This window comes from Ovis canadensis, chromosome 15 (genome assembly GCF_042477335.2).
Source record: "Ovis canadensis isolate MfBH-ARS-UI-01 breed Bighorn chromosome 15, ARS-UI_OviCan_v2, whole genome shotgun sequence".
Taxonomy (NCBI): Eukaryota; Metazoa; Chordata; class Mammalia; order Artiodactyla; family Bovidae; genus Ovis; species Ovis canadensis.
Window position 1 is genome coordinate 73,946,975 of NC_091259.1, and position 23,050 is coordinate 73,970,024.

Consider the following 23,050-nt stretch of genomic DNA (forward strand, 5'->3'; position numbering starts at 1 on the left):
AGAAAGATCCACTGGAGAAGGGATAGGCTACTCACTCCAGTATTCTTGGGCTTCTCTTGTGGCATAGCTGGTAAAGAATCTGTTTGCAGTGTGGGAGATCTGGGTTCAATCCCTGGGTTGGGAAGATCCCCTGGAGAACGAAAAGGCTACCCACTCCAATATTCTGGCCTGGAGAATTCCATGGACTGTATAGTCCATGGGGTCGCAAAGAGTTAGGTACAACAGACTTCCACTTTCACTTCTCTGATCCTCAGTTTCTTCTTCTGTATAAAGGGTGTCAGTTTGTGGCGACGGTAACGTGAGATCACGCATTCTAAGGGTACAATACAGAGCCTGACAAAGAGTAAAACCCAACGTTATCCCTCCTGTCACCCTTGCTGTTCTTACTGTCATCATCGCTGCTAAAGCACCAGACGCGATGGATGGTGAGCAGCCTTAAGCGTTTACAGAGCGCCTGCCTTGTAGAGCATCATTCACCCCAACTCCTAGCCTGTTGGTTCTTCATCTTCCGGAGTCCTTCGGGCCGGGTCAGGGAGCAGCCCTGCAATTGTCACAGGCCCACTCTCTCTGTCCTCCCCAGCTCCTTCTGCCCGCTCTCCAGGATTACCCAGGATGAGCTGAATCTTTTCAATCCACTGAAGACTGCATACTTTTGGCTGCTTTTCCACAGACATCCTTGTTTTGCATTGTTTTATTTTTTTGCGTTTTTTCCTTGGAGCCTTGTTCTTCTGCTGGCAGCCCGTTTTCAACATCTTCATAAACACAGGTCAGCTGTTTTTTTTTTTTTTTCCCTTCTGGATCCTCTGCCACTTCATTAGAGGACTATGTATTCCCCGTCCAAGTTCATTTATGGGGGCTGCATTAAGTAACAACTGACCCATTTCCTAGGTGGCTGCTATTGAATATAACTGGTTTTTTGGCTCGAAGCCTTTGGGTTGGGAGGTGATGGGGTTGGTGCCATTGGGCAGGAAGTGGGACAAGAGGAAAGTCGGGATCTTCTCCAGCTCTGTTCCCATACAGACATTTTCTCAGCACCTTCTAGAGCGAGGTGTTTATCTGGAGCTGGGAATACTGGCAGGTGAGGCCAGGGGGAAGAGACGCTTAGAAAGATAAGAGAGCTCTCTGAACCCAGGCTGTTTTTCTCTTCTTTTTTCTTTAAGTCTCAGCCATTTTAAGCTGCACAGATGTCCAGTCAGCGTGTCCTCAGGTGACGTGATCAGCAGACAGGGTGGGCTTCATCATTAGCAGGTGCAGAATGCAAATGTGGTTGCTGCCGGGGCGTGGAAGGCACTTCCCTTCCCATGGACCTGCAGCTGCAACCCACCATGGACAGGGGACCCCCAAGAGTTATAACCTTCATGGTCTCGGTACATAGATCAGGGGTGGTCAAGAGGCCCCCACTGAGTCACCAGCACTCCAGCCAGAGCTCTGCCAGCCCAGGGCAGGGAGGTCTGCTGCCTGGCTTTCTGCAAGACGCTGTAAGGCACCAGGGCTTGGGCCCCCACCGATGTGACCCTGTCATCGCCTTAGGAGTAGGATGACAGCAGTGGTGGGGCAGGGCAGGGGAGATTGGCAGGGCAAGGAACAGCAGGGGGTGGGGAGCAGGGACCTCCTGGGGTGGCTGTAGGAGACAAGACCACAAGTGAGCTGAAGTCAAGCCCCTGGGGTGAGCTCCATTGCCCCATCAGCCTTCTCTTAAAAAAAAAAAACCCACAGATTCAGAAATAAAAATATTACGAAGTGAGGAAGGCAACTGCAGAGCATAAGTCCTTTCAAAGCACTGGGACCTTAGGATTACAGGGCCCTTTGGATCAAAGGCGGGGCCTGGTTGATTACAGTTCCCAGGAGAGCAAGTGATTGGCTCAGTTTGAGACTCAAGTGGGTCGGAGGGTAGGCACCCGGTCAATCAGCATAGCCAGAGATGCAGGCTGGGTTCAAAGGGCTCAAGCATGCAAGAGGGGGCCCAGTGCCACTGAGTAGGTGGTGGGTGACTCTTCAGAGGGGTGGGGCTGAGGGCCAGGCTAGCCCAAAAGATCTGAATTCACTTAGCACATGCCAAATAAAAGATGGAGGTTGTACTTCTAGCTGCAGTTTATTCAACTGTAAAATAAGAGCAAAATCTACAAAGCCGAGGAGTAAAAATGCTTTCTTTAAGATGCTTTTGAAAGGTGTTTTAGCTTTCTGGAAAATGGGTCCAACCTAAAAAATTATTGAAACTGTGTGTGACCGTTTGATTTGGACCACAGGGCTGGGGAGAGGTGAGAATGACTAGATGATTCTGAAGGCCCCTTTTCAACTCAGGTTTTTAGTACTCTTATTTTAATCTAAGCTACAGAATTTCTATGGTATTTCATGAGGTTAAATTTCATGAGAAATTTAACAAGAATGTTTTCTTTTCCATTTCTTCCATAATACACTAATGACTTCCTTAGTTTTAAAAAAATTTCCCCAAAGTAGATCAGGAAGGAGAGCCTATGCCATTTTAAAAAGTTTGTCTAGTAGGATGCAAAGTAGTTTTCATCAAAGGAAGAAAATGCCATTTATAAAATAAGAGCAAAATGTACAAATGCCTAAGGGTATTAGACTTTTGGCTTCCTAGATGGCTCAGTGGTAAAGAATCCACCTGCCAATGCAGGAGCCCAGGAGACTTGAGTTCAATCCCTGGTTGGGAGGATTCCCTGGAGTAGGAAGTGGCAACTTATTCCAGTATTTATCTTGGAAAATTCTATGGATAGAGAAGCCTGGTGGGCTACAGTCACAATGAGTAGGACACGACTGAGCACACAGCCTATTGCGTATTAGAATTTTAGGGACTTAAATCACTTTCTCTCTTCTTAAAAACATTCTATCTCTTACCTTGATTTCTTAAAAGCAAAAATGGTTTGTAACATCCAAACAGGCAATATGTACTCAGTGAATATTTATTAGCTTCTACCATGTTTTAAGCATTGTTCTCCAAGCCAGGTAACTTAAATTACATGGTCCTCACCCCTAAGAACCTAAAATCCTGACACATGGGATATATTGACTATTACTGACTCATGATATAACCTGGACTAGGCTTTTATTTCTCTCGGTGCCTTGGACACGGCCCACCTTTAAAATGTAAATAATTACAGTGCAGGAACATAATTATGAAGCCTGCATCACAGGGAGGAGTCTCTCATACATTTGGAGGTAAATCTCAGAAACTTGAATTAAGGAGGATTTGTGGCTATTTTGGAAGAAGGCTGGGGTATCCGTGTTGGCAATGGAGGCAGTGATGGAGAGCAAGGCATCAGGACACCTCGCACAGAGCGCCTGGGGACCTCCTAAGACCATCCTCTGGGCTAGTGAAAGGGACCAGGGCACAGACTTCAGGCCTGAACTGGGATTTTTGCTCAGAGCCATTTGGTGGTGGTTGGTTACATCTGGAAACACGTGTGCCATCTATTCCTGCCCAGCTACGGTGCCACAAAGTCCTGATTTGGATCATCTCAGTGGTGCTGTGGTGTTTTTCTTGCTTCTGGGATTCGTGTGCTTGGTGGAAGGTAGAGGACACAGAGTTTCACCGTCATTGCTTGTCTGTTCCATCATTCCTGGGAAAGGAATTGATCGTTTTCCCTTTAACAGAGTTGGTGGACTCCTATAGGATGTCACTATAACTTTGAGTTGGGGTTCCATCTTGAAACTAAATGATGGCTAATTACTTTTCAAATTAGGTTATAGCTTGGCAATTTTAATTGGGTCTATAAAATTCCATATATGTGTCTTAGTCACAGGAATGTGATAGTGCCTTTGATCAACTACTTTAATATGTTTGATGTAGGTCCATTCAGTAGTGAATCTCCTTACCCGCCTGTCCTTTTGGGAAGATAGTTGGGTTAAGAGAGCAACTATTGTCGTTCCTGCCCATTACCACTGATTACCGTGTGTGTGTGTGTGTGTGTGTGTGTGCGCATGTACGTGTGTATTTAATCTTTTGGCTGTGCTGCACATCATGTGGAATCTTAGTTCCCCAACCAGGGATCGAACCCACGCCCACAGCATTGGCAGCTCGGAGTCTTAACCACTGGACCATCAGGGAAGTCCCTGTGTGTATATTTATAATATTAGAAGAACTTTATGATATTGCCGGTGTGATGCTATTTTATAGATGAGGGGCTCAGGACTCAGGAAAGGAAGCCCAAGATCACACAGCTAGAAAGTAGCCGAGCTGGACTTGAACACCTGTCTGTCTTACAATCTCACCATCATGGTAACAGGGTTTTAGGGTTTTCTAAGGGAGAACTCTAAGAAATGCACAGGTTTTTGGTAGGATATATACCACTGTGGATCCCCTACGCCATAAGCATAGGCCTTTGATCATCTAAAGATGTGAGGTAAGTGGTGAGGCATCTCTGAGATTCTGTGACCTTTGGAAAAGCTGCCTGCATTGTGTGAGACCAGCTGTAGCCTTTTGAGGGAAGGGGATCTGGGTGGGAAGACCTGCTGGAAGGCAACAAGGCAGAGTAGAAAGAACATGGCTGGTGGAAGGAAGATTGAGTCTGTCTCCTGTGGGCAAGTCTACCCTGACCATCAGTAAAGGCAGGGGGTAATAGCACCAACTTGATCAGATTATTGGGAGGGTCAGAATTAGATGAGATGAAGAATAAATATCCTGTGATATCTGCAAAACGCCCAGCAGTTGTCAGTTGCAATCGCAAAGGGACTTCATCTTACTCTGTTTTTCCACAACTTCCTCATGCACACACTCACGGAGGGACACATACTCACTGCTGCCATCTCTTTCATGCTAGCTTGATAAACTGTCAGTTTTTATAAACAGTCTATCATTTATGCATAATTTCCCATTGCCTCCACACTCCACTTTCTGAGTTTATATGAAGGGCTCAAAGGACATTGGCTGTCCACCCTAGTCCTTCCAGACAGTCCAGCCAAGCTTGTGGTTGGAGGGATGGGAATGCCGGTTGGGTTTGGCTTTCGTCTCCTTCCTTTGTGACGGACTGTCTCGCTGACTCCTCCTGAAGCCTCAGCCTTCCTAGAGGACCGAAGGCTTCTTCAGTCTGGAGGCATGACAGTGTCCAAGTGCCTAAAACTCCATGCCTTCACCCACCTAGAGTGGACAAGGGTTAGTCACGCAGTGAAGTCTTGTGTCCCTTTGCTCTCTCTCGGCAGAACCAGCTTCTAGCAAAAGGACTGCTGTTCGTGGAGGAGAAGATCAAGCTGTGTGAAGGCAAGTACAAGGCAGCCTCCGTCTGGCGGGAACTCTGACTCAGCCTTTGATGCTTGGACAGCTGAAATGAGTCTGTCCAAGAGAGGCAGGCTCCAAGCACGTGAGTCACCCCAGCCGCCTCTTCTCCAGCTAGGCGGCAGCGTTTCAGTTTGAGTCAGCCACTCCTTGCGGTGCAAGTCAGACTGTTTGAGAAATGAGGGGGAATTAGGGTGGCCTCTTGGGAGACCCCCGTAAGGGCTGGGTTTCACAAGATGTATGCCAGGGGTCTCCTTTGAAGGAATACATTATACTGTAGATCCTGTTCCCTCTGGTCTGATCTAGGCTATTTCCTATTGACCTTTGTACTGTTTCTCGGGGTTTCCCTGGTGGCTCAGATGGTAAAGAATCTGCCTGCAATGTGGGAGATCTGGGTTCGATCCCTGGGTTGGGAAGATCCCCTGGAAAAGGGAATGGCTACCCACTCCAGTATTCTGGCCTAGAGAATTCCATGGAGAGAGGAGCCTGGCAGGCTACAGTCCGTGGGGTCACAAAGAGTCAGACATGACTGAGCAGACTTTCATTGTTTTTTGAGGTCGTATCTGTCAGATGGTTCACTCATTTGATGGAGACTTAGCAGGCACCCACTCAGTGGGGTAAGATTTAATAAGCAAAGAAAATTTCCCCAGCCTTAAAAGATTCTAGAGTCAAACTGATAGAAAGGCATTGAATGGAGCTGGGAGCTGGGATGAAGGCAAGAGTTGGCCAATAGACCCCATGGTGCCACTGATGGTTACTGACAGCTCCCATTAACCTGGATCCTGGTTGCCCCCTACTTCTTGGGTAACCTTTGGCGAGTTTCTCATCTCTTTGAGTCTTGGTTTTTCAAATAGTGTTTTAAATGATAAAATGGAGCTAGGGATTGTAGGGGATATAGGAGTAGAACCAGCACAGTGCTGTCCCTGGCACATAGTAGGTATGCACACTGGTTCCTTCTTTTTTTTCTACTCTAGCCTGGAGACCTCTATCTGTTGATCAAATTTACTTCTAGATTCAGACATATCAGGCAGTAGACCATCCCTTTTTCTCCTCTCCTTCTCTGGGAAAGACACTTGTGTCCGTGTCTCCTAGAAAGACAAAGTAGGAAAAAAAAAATGAGAAATTGACCCTGGAAAGTCCCAGGGCCCAGCACACGAGTGCTCACCAAGACTTTGAAAAACCAGAGGTTCAAAATTAACCTCTGTCTACTCAAGAGTTGACTGAACCTGCAGCCATGTTTCCCTCGAATGCAGTTGCGTTGAGAGTTTCATGGCCTTTTTGCATTTTGGAGTGGGGCTAGTACCCAGGCGTGAAAGGTGGGTGGCTTCCACGTCTTCAACCACATAGTTTGTAAGTCATTTGGAGAGTTACATGCTCCTGGAAATGTGGATAACCAGAGTTATGGACAAGATCCTGAGCAAAACAGATTCAAGGGACCTTAAAAGAGAAAGTTGACGGTCTGTCACCCAGGTGACACTCAACATAGCTACGTTCAGAGTGAAAACTAAGGCGCAGAGCTTGATAGGAGAAACAGAGCATCCAACTTTCTGTGTTTCTGCTCCAAAGCACGACTGGAGGGCAGTGGCTGGGATGTTCTTGCTGGGTCCCTTCTTGTCCTGAGGGTTGGGTGGCAGGGTCCTTTCTGCACAGTGAAGGCGCTCTTACATCTTCAACCAGAACATCTTTACATGTTAATTTTGTATGTTATAACTCCAAGAAAGATTTTATTGGATGAAAGTGTTTTGCTATAAAATCAAGTTTGGAATCTGTCTTATCATTGAATAACCTGTACTTTATCAACCTGACTTTACACGTCCACCCTGACTGATGGCTGCAGAAGGGACAGAGGCAGCTCCTAGACATGTGGTTCTCTTCTGTAGGCAGAATATACCTTGTTAGTTTCAGTAATTTTTTCTAGAGCTTTAGTAACCTTGGCTTTAAAGAATTTCTCAGACTTCTGTACACCTCTGGTGATCTAAACCTCAGTGGCAATTAGAGGACAGTTTGTAATAAGATAATCATCTAGAAGCTTCCATCCAGACCCCTTTCATCTTTGTAGGGGACTAAGCCCTTGACCTGGGGGCTGTTCTTGGAGGTGGAGTCACCTCCTCCCATTAACTCTTTCCTCCCCAGGCTACTCTGTTCAGCTTGTCTCTCTGATGTTCTTCTCTGAACACTTTCCAAAACCTCCATTCCTCTCTGAAGTTTGCAGCCAGCAATTAGACCCAGGTTCCCAGGAGAGGCACCTTCCCACTGCCGGGTTGAATGATGACTGCACGTGCCAATGAGTATTCCGTCTTGGAGGTGAAGGGGAGAAAGTAGGGGGAGCACTGAGCAGCAGGCTTTCTGTCCCATCTTTCTAGTGGCCTCTGCCTGTCTCTGTGATGGAAGGCTCGGGGTAAAGGCCATCAGTAAAGGAGCTGGCAGAGCCTTTTCTCCTTTGAGACACTCTCTCCAAGTGTTGGGGTTCATTTTGGCTTTAGGCACCAGCATGACCTAATGTTGCAGACTGTCCTCTTGATTTCCTGCCTCCTCCCTGCAGTGAACTAGCAAACCTGCCTTTGAAAAGAGGATGGTGACTGATTGATTCATTCAGACATTTATTGATTATCTGCTATGCCAGGTGCTTTGCTAGGTGCTGAGAACACAGTGGTGAGCAAAACTTCATAAGATTACAAATCCTGAAGGTGCTCACAGCCTGGTAGTGGAGACATGTATTAATCAAATCACCACCAAATATAAAACTGTAACTGAGACAAGTACTAAGAATACAATCCATAACAGGGGGGTTTGAGCAATGGGGGAGACTTTTCCGTGAAAGTGATGCTGGAGTTGAAACTGTGAAGAAGATGAACACTTCATCTGTTTATGAAGATAAACAGATGTAGGTTAGGCAAAGAGAGAAGGCAGAGAATAGTCTCAACAAAGGAATTAGCATGTGCAAAAGCCCTGTGGCATGGAGGGAGGATGGTGAGTGTAAGGGGCTGAAATAAAATTCACATAGAAGGGGAATTCAGAAGAGGATGAAGATACAGAAAAAGGAAACAGACTCTCCCCAGCCAGGTTGCCATGGTGTGGTTTTCTTTATCTAAGAGCAAAGGAAAATGTTGGAGCTGACTGTTAAATCCTGCCTGCTCTGTCTTGTCCCATATTAAAAGGTAACCTGTCCCAGGTTAAAAGGTAACCTCCTTCCACTCACCAGCCCTGGCATTTAAAAAAACCTATATACTCATGGCAACCCACTCCAGTGTTTTTGCCTGGAGAATCCCAGGGCGGGGGGCGGGGGGGAGGTGGGGCTTGTGGGCTGCCGTCTATGGGGTTGCACAGAGTCAGACACGACTGAAGCGACTTAGTAGCAGCATCATATACTCAATACTTGCCATTCATTCAATCAAAGATTTCCAAACAGTGAATTACCAATGTGTCTGGCACCATGCTAAGCACTAGAAATAGAAAGGTGAACAGGAAAACAGGGCCGGTGCCCTTAACTCCCGTTCTAGTGGAGGAGACAGAGAAGTGAATGAGTGATTCCAACAGAGTGTAATTTACAAAGGAGAGTAGAGGGTGTTATGGATTTGCATTTTCCCTGGTGTATTTCACTCTGACTAAAAATCGGCACATCTTTGGTCCTGCCAGCTAAAGTCATGGCTTCATTCTGTTCTCTCTCCCAGCCACTGCTTTTGTTGTCCGTTAAACTAATAGATGGACATCACTAAGTGAATCTTTCAAGATCTGTTCAGTGGATCTGGCAACGTATTGCCAGACGCATCTCTCAGTGTCTAATCTTGGCTGACCCAGTTTCCCTGCCTCAGCTGGGCAGAGACAGTGCCCAGTCAGCTCTGTTATCTAGGTCATTAAACAGCAGCCACCGTGCAGACTCCCCTCTGCCAGTGCCCGCCTTTCCTGCAAGTGCAGAAGTTCCTCAAACAGCCTTCTGGTGGTGTAGGGTGACCTGTGTCCATCTAGCCTGAGGGGAGCGCTTGCCAGGACTTGGGCTTCCTGACCCCCGGGGCGTGGTACGGCGTCAGGAGGTGGCTGTGTTTTGTAGATGACCATTCAGAGTTACAGTGGGTGCAGGTGATAGTTTCTAAGTCCTCTTTCCATCTTTCTCCAGTGATAGCTCAAATCTAGACCGAAAAACCAGTGTCTTAGTGATTGCAAAAACAAAAAAAAGATAATATATAACTGTGCACTTGATCTTGCTGGATTATATGGGCAAGAACATGGGTCCTGGAAGCCCAGCTTGGCCTTCTACCTGTGTTCCTTTGAGCCCAGATGCCTGGCGTGTCCGAGCTGTAAAGCAGGGTAACAGCGTCCATTCATGAGATTGCTTATAGATAATAGTCTAGCACAGAGCCTGATCATGCTGTAACCATTCTTATGATGATTGCAGTTATTATGTGCTTTTCAAAATTCAGCTCCCTTTTGTGGATTGAGGGAGAGAAGGCATATTTGCATATTCTTGATCATCTTCCCATCCAATTCCATGTTTACTGTAGTAGAACTTGGAGATCCAATGTAGGTAATGAGCTTTCTCCCACAACACCCCCGCCTGTGCTCCATTTGACTAGGAACTGCCTCCCAACCACTCCTGTGAGTAATGACCACATTCTTTTCTTTCTTTCTCCCCTCCCATCTTCTCGCCCTCGTGTAGGTGAAAATCGCATTGAGGTTCTGGCTGAAGTCTGGGACCACTTCTTCACTGAGACTCTCCCCACCCTGCAGGCCATATTCTATCCAGTTCAGGTCAGTCTCACTGGGGAACGATCTCCTCCGGCCTGGGCACTCTGTCTTACTTACTCCTTGACCGGTGCCCCCTGGGGCATGCCAGCGAATGGGGGAAAACCAGGAGCCTGGGCACTGCCGGAGTTGGATCAGGACTTCGGACATCTTTGGAGGGCACTCTGTTCTATATTTAGCATCTAACCTCAAGCAGCAAACAATGCCTGCATACCTAGCAATCTGTAGGCTCTCCTTTCCCTCTTGGTTTTGAGTATGTCTGTATCTTAGAGTGGTTTGTTTCTTCTTACTTTTCAGAAGTAAGGAAAGATGGGGGAAGGAGACTTTTCCCCCTTTTCTTTCCTTTTTTCCCCTCCCCGCTTTCTTTGAAGCACAGTTGTCTGGCAAGTTTCCTGTGACTCCCAAATTCCGGGAAAGGAGTAGTGTTCCCTGCTCTCCGTAAGCGATTTCCTGAAGACAAGAAGGCCCATGATGTAGCAGAAAGAACTGCGGACTGGGAATCTGTAGCTGAATGTGGGCAAACTCATTTCCCGTCTCTGAGCATGGCTCCGTTTCATCTCTTGCAGGATGAGGAATTTAGAGTACGAGATGAACAGCATCTCTTATGCTTCTTATTCTGCGAGCTCAGCTCATTTCTACCATGGGCTGGTTTCCCTCCACCCTCCTGCAGGGGCCAAGAACAGGATTGGTCAGTGCCTGGTCAGAATGGACACACCCTCAGGCAGACTGACCAATAGATGTTCTTCTCTAAAGTGTACGTGTCCGTCATAGGCTTCCGTTGCTGTGTGCTCACAATAGCTCTTCCCGTTGGGGTTAAGGCTTTGCATGCAATCAGGTTAGATTAGATGTGAAGCCATTGGTAGGAATTACCTTGTACCAGGGGTAAGGGCCCATGGGCTTTGTTTGCTCTGAATGCTGTTTTAAAGGAATTCTGGATTCTTTTAACTACATGTCAAATATTTTAAAATCTGGAGATTACGCCTTCAGAGTCCCGTTTTCCAATTCCAGTTTGCCCCTAACAATTCCAGTAGAAGCGTGTGGCTTCTACTGGAAAACAGCCCACTGCTGTTTTCATCCCATCCTTGGCTCCCTGCTGCGCCCCCATGAGAGGATTTATAGCTTTTCTGTGGATGGCTCACCCTCTCTGTCCACAAACTTGTCCCTTCTCTGCAATACTCACTCCTTGGCCAGCAGTGGGTCTTAAGACAACACGCCTGGGAGGCAGGGTTGCCAAATAACACAAATTGACCTGCAGGATGCCTAGTTAAATTTGAGGTAAATAATAAACAATGCAATGTTTGGGACATACTTATACTAGAAAGTTATTCAAATGTAACTGGACAGCCTCTGGTTTATTTGGCAGCCCTACTGGAGAAGGGGTGTAGACCTAGGTCCTTCTTAAGACTGTGTCAGCAGGGATTTCCAAGATAGAGATACCCAGATGGGTTTTTTCTTTTTTTCACCATGCTTCGAGGCATGCAGGATCTTAGTTCCTTGACCAGAGGACCAGGGATCAAACCCTCACCCTCTGCAGTGGAAGCTCAGAGACTTAATCATTGGACTGCCAGGGAATTCCCTGCTAGATGGAGTTAGAGTGGGGAGTGAGGAAGCTGAGTGGGCTTGGCCCTGGTATTGGAGGGTCAAGAAGGGCTCCCTTAGCCCCAGATTCAGGCAGGAGCCCAGTTGTGTGGATCTGAGGATGACACTGTCCTGCTTCTCCTAAAAAATTGCAAGATCTGGGACTTCCTTGGTAGTCCAGAGGCTAAGACTCCATGCTCCCAGTGCGGGGAGCCAGGTTCAGTCCCTGGTCAGGGAACTAGATCCCTCAGGCCGCAACTAAGTGTTCACTTGCCACAACTAAAGATCCTCGCATGCAGCAATGAAGAGTGAAGATTGTGCATGCTGTAACTAAGACCCAGAGCAGCTAAATAACTAAGCAAAAAAAAAAAAAAAATTTTTTTTTTTTTTAAGAAAAACTGTAAGATGTGGCAACATATGCTGTTGCCTCAGCCACCTCCCCCACCCACAATTTCCCAAGTGCTGCTGCTGATACAGATACCCCACTTGGAGAACCCCTGGGCTCTTACTACTGGTAATAACACCCTCGGGGCGTCTATTAGTCTAGACACTAACTTGCTGCGTAAGTGTCTGCGTGAGACTTGCTTCCTTACTGGATAAAGGTGTTTGAGTGCCTGCTGTATTCAAGGGTGTGGAAACTTTCCTGCCTTTTTCCATCTTGTAGAGTGAATGGAGTCCTGGAGCAGAAACAACGGCATAGACACCTATGAGATAGGCAGTCAGTGCCAACTGCTAAGATGTGGTGCAAAGAATAGAAATTCTAGGACCTTGGGAAAGGTGGGGGGATCACCACCATTGGGGGTGGCCAGGGAAGGCAATCAAGAAGGAGTGGTTAGGGATTTCCCTGGTGGTCTGGGATTAAGACGCCATACTTCCACTTCAGGGGCACGGGTTTGATCTCTGGTCAGGGAACTAAGATCCTGCGTGTTTCCAGCAGCCAAAAAAAGAAAAAACTTAGAACTAAAGAAAAAAAAATTAAGAAGAAATGGTTAAACTGAGCCTGTGAGGTGTGGGTGGGGTGTATGTCTTGGGATTAGAGTAGAGGGCTGTGAGAATGGCAAAGCCACTCTTGCCTGTGTTTCTGTAAACCTTAAGGAGTTATAGGACGTGCAAAACTTCCTTAAGCCTTGACCAACTTGAGGAATGGGAGGCCACATCCCTTTGGGAGGATACCCTGATGATATCTCATCTTCTTTAAGACCAGCCAATTTGGGGTATGTGCTGTGTACACATGTGAAAGGAGTATCTGAGAATGGGCCCTCCTTTCCCTTTCTGTTTTGGGAAGCTTTAGGAGCTCTAGAATCAAATACTTTATCTTTGAGATCCAGCTCTACTTTGGGTAAAGTCCTGTCAGTCTGGGTATAGGGTTGTTCTTCTGTGGATTGGGTTTTATTACAGTATCTATCTCAGAAGTGGTCATGAGGATTAAATGTGCCATTTATATCTAGCATATTGAGAATCAAGCCCAGCACATTGTCAGAGGTAGGGGTCTTACTTAGCCTTACTAAGATAAGGATCAGCTCTTACACTTATCAGTCACTGTTTTCATCCTCAGCCCCTATCTACGTGGTTCAACAAATCCTTTTCTTCTACATCTTCAGTGATTTTTCTTCCTATGTTACTTGCATTGGCAGAAGAGTCTTAACAGGTCCTGTATTTCCTTCTTTGTCTGGCATATGATAGGTCCACAAATATTGAATGGCTGAAGCTGAGGACACAGCCTTGAGTGAAGGGAGGCGCTGTCTATCTTTCCTCTGGTTTTTCCTCCTCTTCCTCCTTCCTGACCACTCACAGCACAGCACGACCCTCAATATATGTGTCTTGTATATCTTTGGGTCATTTAGGCAGGTTGAGTCACACCTTACTTTTTTTGTTGACGTATGATTGATTTACAGTATTAGTTTACAATGATACAATATTGGTTTACAATACAGTGATTCAATGGGTTTATAGAGTGTACTCCATTTAAAGTTATTGTAAGACACTGGCTATATTCCCTGTGCTGTACAATATATCCTTGTAGCTTATTTATTTTATACCTAGTAGTTTGTACCTGTTTATCCTCTGCCCCTGTGTTACCCCTGCCCCTTCCCTCTCCTCACTGCTGCTGCTGCTGCTGCTAAGTCGCTTCAGTTGCATCCAGCTCTGCGCGACCCCATAGATGGCAGCCCACCAGGCTCCCCCATCCCTGGAATTCTCCCGGCAAGAACACTGGAGTGGGTTGCCATTTCCTTCTCCAATGCATGAAAGTGGAAAGTGAAAGTGAAGATGCTCAGTTGTGTCTGACTCTTAGCGACCCCATGGACTGCAGCCTACCAGGCTCCTCCGTCCATGGGATTTTCCAGGCAAGAGTACTGGAGTGGGGTGCCATTGCCTTCTTCCTCCTCACTAGTAACCACTAGTTTATTCTCTATGAGTCTGTTTCTGTTTTGTTATATTCATTCGTTTGTTTTCTAAGTGATAAGGTACAGCATTTGTCTTTATCTGTCTGACTGATTTCACCTAGCATAAATACCCTCCAGATTTATCCTTGTTGTTGCAAAGGGCAAAATTCCATTCTTTTTATGGCTAAGTAGTGTTCCAGTGTGTGTGTGTGTGTGTGTGTGCACAGCTTCTTTATTCAGCCCTCTGCCTATGGGCATTTAGGCTGTTTCCATGTCTCAGCTATTATAAATAATGCTGCTGTGAACATTGGGGCACATGGATCTTTTTGAACCCATGAGTCATACCTTATCTTAAAGGAAACTTTCATTCTGAAGGAACAGGGGTCAACTAGTCTTCTCAACAGCCCCCTTGGGCCTTGGAGACACTGGTCCCACCCTCTGATTGTGGTCCTGGCTCCCACGTGGTTGGTGACAGATCCCACGAGGTCTCACCTCCTGCCTCTGCCTCTTCTCTTCCGCCAGGGCCAGGAGCTGACCATCCGCCAGATTTCCCTGCTGGGCTTCCGCGACCTGGTGCTGCTGAAGGTGAAGCTGGAGGACTTGCTGCTGCTAGCGCAGCCCCAGCCGCCCTCATCCATCGTCCAGATGTTGCTCATCCTGCAGGTGAGGCGCGGCGGAGACATCACTGCAGGAAGAGGGAAAGCGGCCCTGTGGCTGGAGCACCCTGGCTCAGTTTCGTGTTCTGTAGTGTCATCGGTCACGTTCCAGTTCTTTTGTCCATTTGCGGTGCGTGCAACAAGCACTGTCAAGGTCCCTCTCCTCCCGCAGTCTCCCAGGACACTTGGAGATGCCCCATAAGCGATGGTCCCTGTAATGCGGGGAATTTGGTGTCATTTCCCTGAGGGCCTCCTGGGACATGTTCTTCCCTCTGGGAGTCAGGAAGCCAGAGGCTGGGGGTGTGAGAGTGACAAAGGCAGGTCTTTCCCCAGCCCAGGACTAACTCTTCGTGGCAGGGGTGACGGCTTCTGGATCTAAAGGAAATGTGCAGGTTGTATTGCCCTCAGACCATCCCCGCTGCAGGGAAGTTGGGCCCCAGTAGCTGGAACTGCTGTTTTCTCTGCCTGGGCCCCCACTGTCCACAGCATCAAGAGATCTGAGGCTGGTTTTTCCCTGCCTACCTCTCCTACAGAGAGAAGAGTCATTTCTCTTTGCCAGTGCATTTCGAAAATGGCCCTGAACCAACCCCTCCCCCCTCAAAACGTACAAGGGGCTCAGCCTTTCCTCCCATGGGTCATGAGGGCCTATCCTTAGGCTGTTCAGGAAGAGGCTGAACCAGAGACTTTGACCACCCTGGAGATCTGAGTCTCCCTGGCAGGCGCAGGTAGGTCTGAGACTGTCCTGGAATGGTGCCTTCTGAGGGGACCCGCCCAGTCAAGCCAGTGTGCCCACTACCAGCCAATGCCCCAGGGTCCTCCCCCACCCCCGTTCCCCCCACCAACAGGATTCCATGCTGGGTTTAATTCTCTTCCCTGACGGCTCAGATGGTAAAGAGTCTGCCTGCAATACAGGAGACCTGCGTTCGATCTCTGGGTTGGGAAGACCGCCTGGAGAACGGAATGGCTGCCTGCTCCAGTATTCTTGCTGGGACAAACCCATGGACAGAGGAGCCTGGCAGGCTACAGACCATAGGGTAGCAAAGAGTCAGACATGACCGAGTGACTAACACTTTCACTTTTCATCACCATCCGGAAATTCTTAATTTTTGAACAAGGGACCCCACATTTTCATCTTGTGCTGAGCCTTGCAACTACATAGCCAGTCCAGCAGGCAAGCCAAGGGCAGCTCCTTCCCAGAGGGCTGTGTGCAAGTCAGGTTCTCTGCCCAGGGATTCTGATGCAGCTCAGAATTTTCTAACCACTTCTTGCCTCTTCCCATTCTGCATCCCTCTCTTGTGTAGCGCTTAGGAATCGTAGAGTGAACGAGTCTTGTGAGGAGATGGCAGATGAGAAATATCAAGGTGTGAAAAAATGAGATAAAAGTGTCCTCAGCTCTGAAACCCAACCAAGGTGGTTTTGGGGCTGAAACTGCTCTGCTTTTGAGGCTGTGGGTGGGTCTCTGGGAGCATGAACAAGGCTCCCCTCTCCCTTCTGCCACCTGGAGGATCCCCTCACCTTTGTGGAGAGTCTCGTGTGCCTTCCTAAGTGAAGCCTTTCTTTTCTCAACATGTAATTCTATAGTTAGTTGTGATTGATACTTTTTTTTTTTTTAAAACAAAGAAGTTTTTGTAATACCGTATTGCCAGTGGTCGGAGAAGGCAATGGTACCCCACTCCAGTACTCTTGCCTGGAAAATCCACGGATGGAGGAGCCTGGTAGGCTGTAGTCCATGGGGTCGCTAAGAGTCAGACACGACTGAGCAACTGCACTTTCACTTTTTACTTTCATGCACTGGAGAAGGAAATGGCAACCCACTCCAGTGTTCTTACCTGGAGAATCCCAGGGACGGGAGAGCCTGGTGGGCTGCCGTCTATGGGGTTGCACAGAGTCGGACACGACTGAAGCGACTTAACAGCAGCAGCAGCAGCAGCATTGCCAGTGGTAAAGAACCCACCTGCCAGTGCAGGAGACACAGAAGACCCAGGTTCGATTCCTAGGTCGGGAAGATCCCCTGGAGAAGGAAATGGCAACCCACTCCAGTATTCTTGCTCAGAGGATCCTGTGGCAGAGAAGCCTGGAGGGCTACAGCGCATGGGTCGCAAAGAGCCAGACACAACTGAGTGACTTAGCACATTACACATATTAGTAGTTCTGAAGTTCCACCTGTTTTTATTTTTTTTTAATTTTTGTTTTATATTGCAATACAGTTGATTTATAATGTTGTGTTACTTTCAGGGGTACTGCGAAGTGATTCAGTTACAGGTGTACATGAACCTCTTATCTTTTAGGTCATTTTCTCATATAGGTTATTACGGGCACTGAGTAAAGTTCCCTGTGCTCTACAGTAGGTCCTTGTTGAGTATCAAGTGAGGCATGTTGCTGGCCTTTCCCAGTGCTTCTGCTCTTGCTGAGGGACGTGAAAAACCCTCAGGTCTTCTCCCATTAGCAGCCCCCTCAAGTGCCAGACAACCTCGACTCACATTTCCTCTGCATCAATTCTGACCCCTTCCCAGTCCTGAAACCAAGTCTTCTGCCTCATAGCCCCCTCCTCAGCCTTCCTTTTTGTTTTGGTAAGCCACCCCTCCCTCCCACTGCCCCCAGCTGCCTCCATCTCACTGTGATGAAGCTGACGAGGTACCACATCAGCCAGCTTCCTTGGAGCTTGCACTTCACCCAGGGGTTTCCACCCAACCTGTAGGACTGACCCTCCCGCTTCTTGGTCCCAGCTCCTAAACTCCAGTGCAGGGGACAGTTTTCTCTTTTCAAACGAGGTGATTTAAAATCTCTTCCGCTTTGAGACTTTGACAGTTGGCCCTTTGGGCTGAGCGCAGCGCCCACGAAGCCTTGCTTTCTTGCAGGCCCTCCACACAAACATGTGGCTTCCACGCCTTTCCAGCAAGAAACTGAATTCCTTCAGAGTTAGCTGGTTTTCTAGAAAACCTCGATGACTTTCCAGCTCCTTGTAGCTCCGAGGACTCCCGTCCTTTTGATCCGACCCTTCATCTTGGTACTAAATGTGTGTCTGATCCACAGTGATGCTCCCTTTCTTCTGCCGTTCTGGCCTTTTCCAGATTCTCTCCTGCTTTCTTTTCTAGCCTGTTAACAAGGAGCAGTAAGATGGGCTCAGAGCCAGGCAGCTTGTGTGCCAGTCCTGGGTTTTGGCCACTTACCAGCTGTATTTTCCTGGGCAAGTTACATAAGCTTTCTGACTCTTAACTTTCCTTGTGTGTAAAAGGGGGGATGGTGAGGGTTGTTGGCAGGTGCTATGAAACATATAAAGTGCTTCCATAAAGCTCCTGTGTGCCTGGTGTGGAACAGTTATTGTGACGGAGAGGGTGAGCTGGCTGTCATTGGGCCCGGTCAGACCTCAGCCCTGGAGCTGGGGTGGGGACAGTCCCACCGGCCCTGCTTTGGGGTGGGATCCCTCCGCAGCGGCCACGGTGCTTGGAGCTGGGGTGGGGACAGTCCCACTGGCCCTGCTTTGGGGTGGGATCCCACCGCAGCAGCCACGGTGCTTGCCACACACAGTTCTGATCACTGCCACCTGGGACCAGTGCCTGGCGCTCCAAGCCTGGGTTTCCTTCATTCAGCCACAAGGATACAGCCTGCTTGTAATGTAGTGGGAGGGTGGCCAGAATCCGCTGGCCATGGAGACTTGGACTGACCTGTCTCTCTTGGCTGTTTATTTCCAGAGTGTTCACGAGCCCACAGGCCCAAGTGAGGGTTATTTGCAGCTGGAGGAGCTGGTGAAGCAGGTGGTTTCTCCTTTCCTTGGCATCAGCGAGGACCGCGGCCTCTCAGGCCCCACGTACACATTGGGTAAGGGGGCCGGCTCTCGAGCTGCCAGGAGCCCCAGTGACTGGTACCAGTTATGTTTCCCTGAGCCCTGATGACCCACCAAGCCCTTTGCTTCCCACGTGGGTCATGCAAACCTCTGCATGTTCGCTGCTCATGTTTCCCTCTGGCCTGGTTGTTGCAGTAACCTCCCCGCTTGGCGATTCCTCCCCAGGAACAGATACCGAACTTCTGTGGTGGTGCTGGTCTGATTCACATCTTTGATCAGTGGCTTTGATCTGTTTTGGTGCCTGCAGTGTTAATTTTCTTGTATCTGATACCAAAAACCATGCCTGACTGCAGCCCACACCCTCGTGACTGGAAAAACCACCAGTGATGAATTTCCTTTCGAAAGTGGCTCAAAACATGAAGCCAGGTTACTGGGTGTGTGGCTGGAGATCCAGCTGCTGGCTGCCCACTGCATTCCTGTAGGTACTGCCAGGGACTTCACGTGCAGGACAGGGGCTGCTGGACTGGGGGACAAATCCCACTGAGGCATCCTTCAGTGGCTGTAAAGCTAAAATTCAGGCTCTGTACTAGTCACCCCGGAGAATCTAGAGATGAAATGGGTCTATTCCTTCTTTCAGTGAGACTACAGTCTAGATGAGGAAATAGCTATAGAATATCATTAAAGGTATTCCTCAGTTACTCTCTGAAATGGAACCACCCACCCCCTGCAAATGCAGGAACTTTTGGTTTGTGATTCTAACTTCAGCAGCCAAAATGGTGCCTGGCAATGCAGTGTGTATGCATACTCAGTCGCTAAGTCACGTCTGACTCTTTGTGACCCCATAAACTATAGCCCGTCAGGCTCCTCTGTCCTGGCAATGGAGTGGGTTTCCATTTCCTACTTCAGGGGATCTTCCCAACCCCAGGGATTGAACCTGCATCTCTTACATCTCCTGCATTGGCAAGCAGATGCTTTACTGCTGCGCCACCTAGGAAGCCTGGGCATAGAGGCGACAGTCAAAAACTATTTGTTAGATGGATGGGTGGTACCCGAGGCTGGGGTAACCAGCACCCACACACAGGTGCAGAGGTGGAAAGGGATTTCCAGAATTTGAAACCCTTTATCCCCTCTTCTTGCTTGAATGGAGACAGAGCTGGGTTTCAAAGAAAAGAGGGGAGGAGCAGCCTCCAGCGGGCTTCCCACCCCTTCCCGGGCCTCCCGACTGCAGAAGAAAGCAGAGCCTGCCGCAGTTTTTAGGGCCCTTCATATTTCTCTGGAGACACCAGTTTAACCACAGTCACCACAAATCTGAGGGTGCTGGCCCCAGTCTTCTGCCTGCCTGGTCCTCCACCCTCCCTCCCTCCTTCCCTCCCTCCTTCCCTGATTCCACCCAGGAGCTGGCAAGAGCCGGCTGAAGGAAAACAGTCCCCTGCCCTCCCTGTGGGCTGGGCGCCACCTTCCTGCTCTGGCCAGGCCTGCTGGCTCCCAAGTTTTGGGCAGGAGGATACAGGGAGATGTCAGCATGCCAGTGGGTTAGCTGGGCCATGGCAGGGACCCCACCATCTGCTAGGCCTGGAGCCGGGAACACGAGTGGATTTGGAAGTTTGTTCAGTGAGGACTTGCTCTAAGAGGGGATGCCTTCAACTTTTCAGCTATAATAAGACTCATACATACTTTCATCAGATTGTAATCAAAGGCCTGAGGTTTTATTCTTGTGCCAAGGACAGTCCTTGTCTCTGGGGCGTTGTCACAATAGAACCCGAGAGGGGAGGAAATGACCTTCTTTTGATTACTTTTTTATTATATTATTATTTCAACAAATGTGTACTAAGAAGACCCTGTCCCTGGCACCTCATGAAGTGCTGCAGGTGATATCTGTGACAAAACTGACCCACCCCTGCCCTCTGGCACAGGGACCAATAAGGAAGTCACAAACACTAGATGATGACTCATCAGTGTACAAGTGCTCTGAGTGGGGAAGTCCAGGGCCCACAGCAAGAGGACTTCACCTGGACTGGGCAATCAGACTCCCTGGAGGAGGTGATCTCTGCAGTGGGACCTGGAGGATGAATACAAGTTAGCTGAGTCAACGGAGGGAAGACTGACCAGGCAAAGAGAAGGATCTCTGGGAGGCTTTTGAGGTTATGGGGAGGTGGGTGGGGGGAGCAAGAGGGTCCAATGTTTGAGGAACTGAGAGAGCTTTAGAGTTGCAGAGTGGCTGATGGCAGGGGAAGCTCTGGGACACACCACGTCCTGGGCACTGTGCAGGGTGGGCTGCACGTTCCCACTCACAGGTGAGGCAAGTGAAGGTCAAGGTCATTCAGCTGTTGGAGACAGGCTTTCAAAGCCCCCAGCTCTTTGCCCTTGGCCAGCTGTTCTCCCACACTCCACCCGCCCTCCACCCACCCTGTCAGCTCCAAGAGGTGACTGATGGCGCTGAGGGGCCGTAGAGAAGCTGGTCCTTCCTTCTCAGTTGTTGACTGAAAAAAATGTACACCCTAAAAACTGAGAATTATGTTTTAGTCAATGGACAAACTAAGTACTTGAGCATAGAAGACAGCCTCTCAGATAGCTCTGGAGGACTATTCCAAAGAGGGAAGGGAAGAACTAGGATATATAGAAATGTTTGCAACGAAGACCAGGTAGTTGGAATATTGTTATTCCAACGAGAGAATACTGTTAATTAAAGAAAAATAGATATCTCAAGTTCGTGAATTTAGTGCTTTTCTACATATGGGAAGATGCAAGAGTCTGGGCTCATTGAAGTCATTCCTTTTTTAAAAAACTTTTATATTGGAGTCTATTTTATACTGGAGTATATTTTATATTTTATATTGGACTATAGACAATTAACAGTGTTGTGATAGTTTCGGGTGGACAGCAAAGGGACTCAGCCAAACATATACATGGATCCATTCTCCCCCAAACTCCCCTCCCATCCAGGCTGCCACATAACATTGAGCAAAGTGCCTGTGCTATACAGCAGGACCTTGTTGGTTATCCATTTTAAATATAGCAGCGTGTACCTGTTGATCTCAAAGTCCTTTGATACATCCCCTAACGTCTAGGCCTGCTCTCCTGTAGCTTTTCTCCATCCTGAATCCCCTGAGGGTGCACAGTCCAGGGTAGCTGCAGTGGCTGCTGGCTCGATGGCCAGGGCATCCTTTGTTTAGTGGTATGGCAGGCGGCATTCTTTGTCCACACGGTCCTTAGTGCCAGAGGTATCCGGGGCCAGGACCTCATCCCCAACCCCTGGACACCAAAAAGCTAAAATGGCTACCACAGTGCCCTTCCTTATGGAGGACACCCCTTTCTAGATAAAGAGAGGACTCTCTGCAGCTCAGTCTCCCCCTCAGTTGAACAGAAGCTCTTCTCCTGTCTGTGGAAGAGGTAGCTGCCTGTTGTGACAACCGGCTGAGGTAGAGAGAGATGGAGCAGAGGCGGTGGACATGAGAAATCTCAGGAGGCTTTTCCCACGACCTCTCTGGGCCTGACAGGGTGGGAGGGGTGAAGGGCAGCTGGGCCCAGCATCTCAAAACACCTGTCACCTTCCAGGCCCTGAGCAAGCCCTTGGCATGTAATCCTACCAGATTCTGGGGATGCATGCTGTCGTGACCTCAGACTCTGCATTGATAATAAATGTCCCCAGGGTCATGCGGGGTAGGTGATCAGAGCTGGAGAAGTGGCCTCCTAGGGGCTCCCCACCTGTTCTCACGGGCTCAGGCAGGTTGAGCCAGGGACTCACGGGTGGACCCTCTTCTTGCCAGCCAGGCCAATGGGTCTGAGAGTTAAGCCTCACCCCATGGATGTGCAAGGCTTGCTTCAGAGAGAAAAGGTGAGTCCCAGGACATGATGGAGTGAGCGTGTGTGTGTGTCCTTCCCTCCAAAGCTGTCACTTTTCTTGGGCAGAGAGAGTAGTGGGTGAGGAGGAAAATAATGAAATCTTAAAAACAAAACCAAAAACAAAACAGGCCTATTTGTCAGAGGCCAGGCCCACATTTCTACCTTTCCAGTTTCCCAGGTTTCCAGGCCGCTGCCCTGGCTCAGTTAGTGCTCGTTTCTCCCGCACAAAAGCCCGGGCCTCCCACTCATCTCTCTCCATTGTGTCTCCAGGGGGAGGGTCCTTTGCCTCAAGATATAGTAACTTGTCCTCTTGACCAGTCGGCATTCATGGACTTTCAGGTGCTGGGGCCTAAAGAGAGACGCCCACCGTGGACCTGATGGGCAGGCATTGTAATATCCCCCTGACAGGGGCCACTCCGGTGGGGCCCGGCCGAAAGCCTGGGAGATCAAAGGCCTGGGAACTGAGTCCCCAACAAAGAACCGCCTCCTCTGGGCTTTACTTCTCTCTAGGGGTTTGAAAGGAGCTGCCAGGGCTGGCTTCAGAGCAGGGGGACGAATGCCAGGGCTCCGCAGGGCGCCTGGGGAGTGAGGCAGGAGCAAATACAGGAGGAGGCTGGGAGGGGGGTGCAGGAGGTGTCAGGGTACAGCCCCTCTTGCTGCTCCTCTGTGGGCCCCCTTGCCAAGGAGGGGCCAGCTTTTAGGCATCAGGCGGGAGACCCACAGTTCAGCAATCCCCTATGGCGACTTCCTGCTCTGAATGGCAGGGCCCAGCTTTCCTTGATGCAAATAAGAAATAGAAGGCAAAGAGGGCAAGCAGCCACAGGCAAAGAAGGCA

General features: G+C 48.9%; 1 protein-coding gene across 19 annotated transcripts in view; it reads left to right on the forward strand.

Moving 5' to 3' along the window:
• PRR5L (proline rich 5 like) overlaps window positions 1–23,050 on the forward strand; it is a 77,623-nt gene that overhangs the window by 48,813 nt on the left and 5,760 nt on the right. For 10 of the 19 annotated variants that reach the window (XM_069555148.1, XM_069555137.1, XM_069555139.1 and 7 more), the window contains exons 5-8: window positions 5,158–5,215; window positions 9,885–9,976; window positions 14,455–14,595; window positions 18,281–18,407. In XM_069555148.1, coding sequence (XP_069411249.1) covers window positions 5,158–5,215; window positions 9,885–9,976; window positions 14,455–14,595; window positions 18,281–18,407 — 418 coding nt within the window. Of the gene's footprint in view, window positions 1–5,157; window positions 5,316–9,884; window positions 9,977–14,454; window positions 14,719–18,280; window positions 18,408–23,050 lie in introns of all 19 variants that reach the window. The other 9 variants (XM_069555132.1, XM_069555134.1, XM_069555133.1 and 6 more) reach the window with 2 other exon arrangements.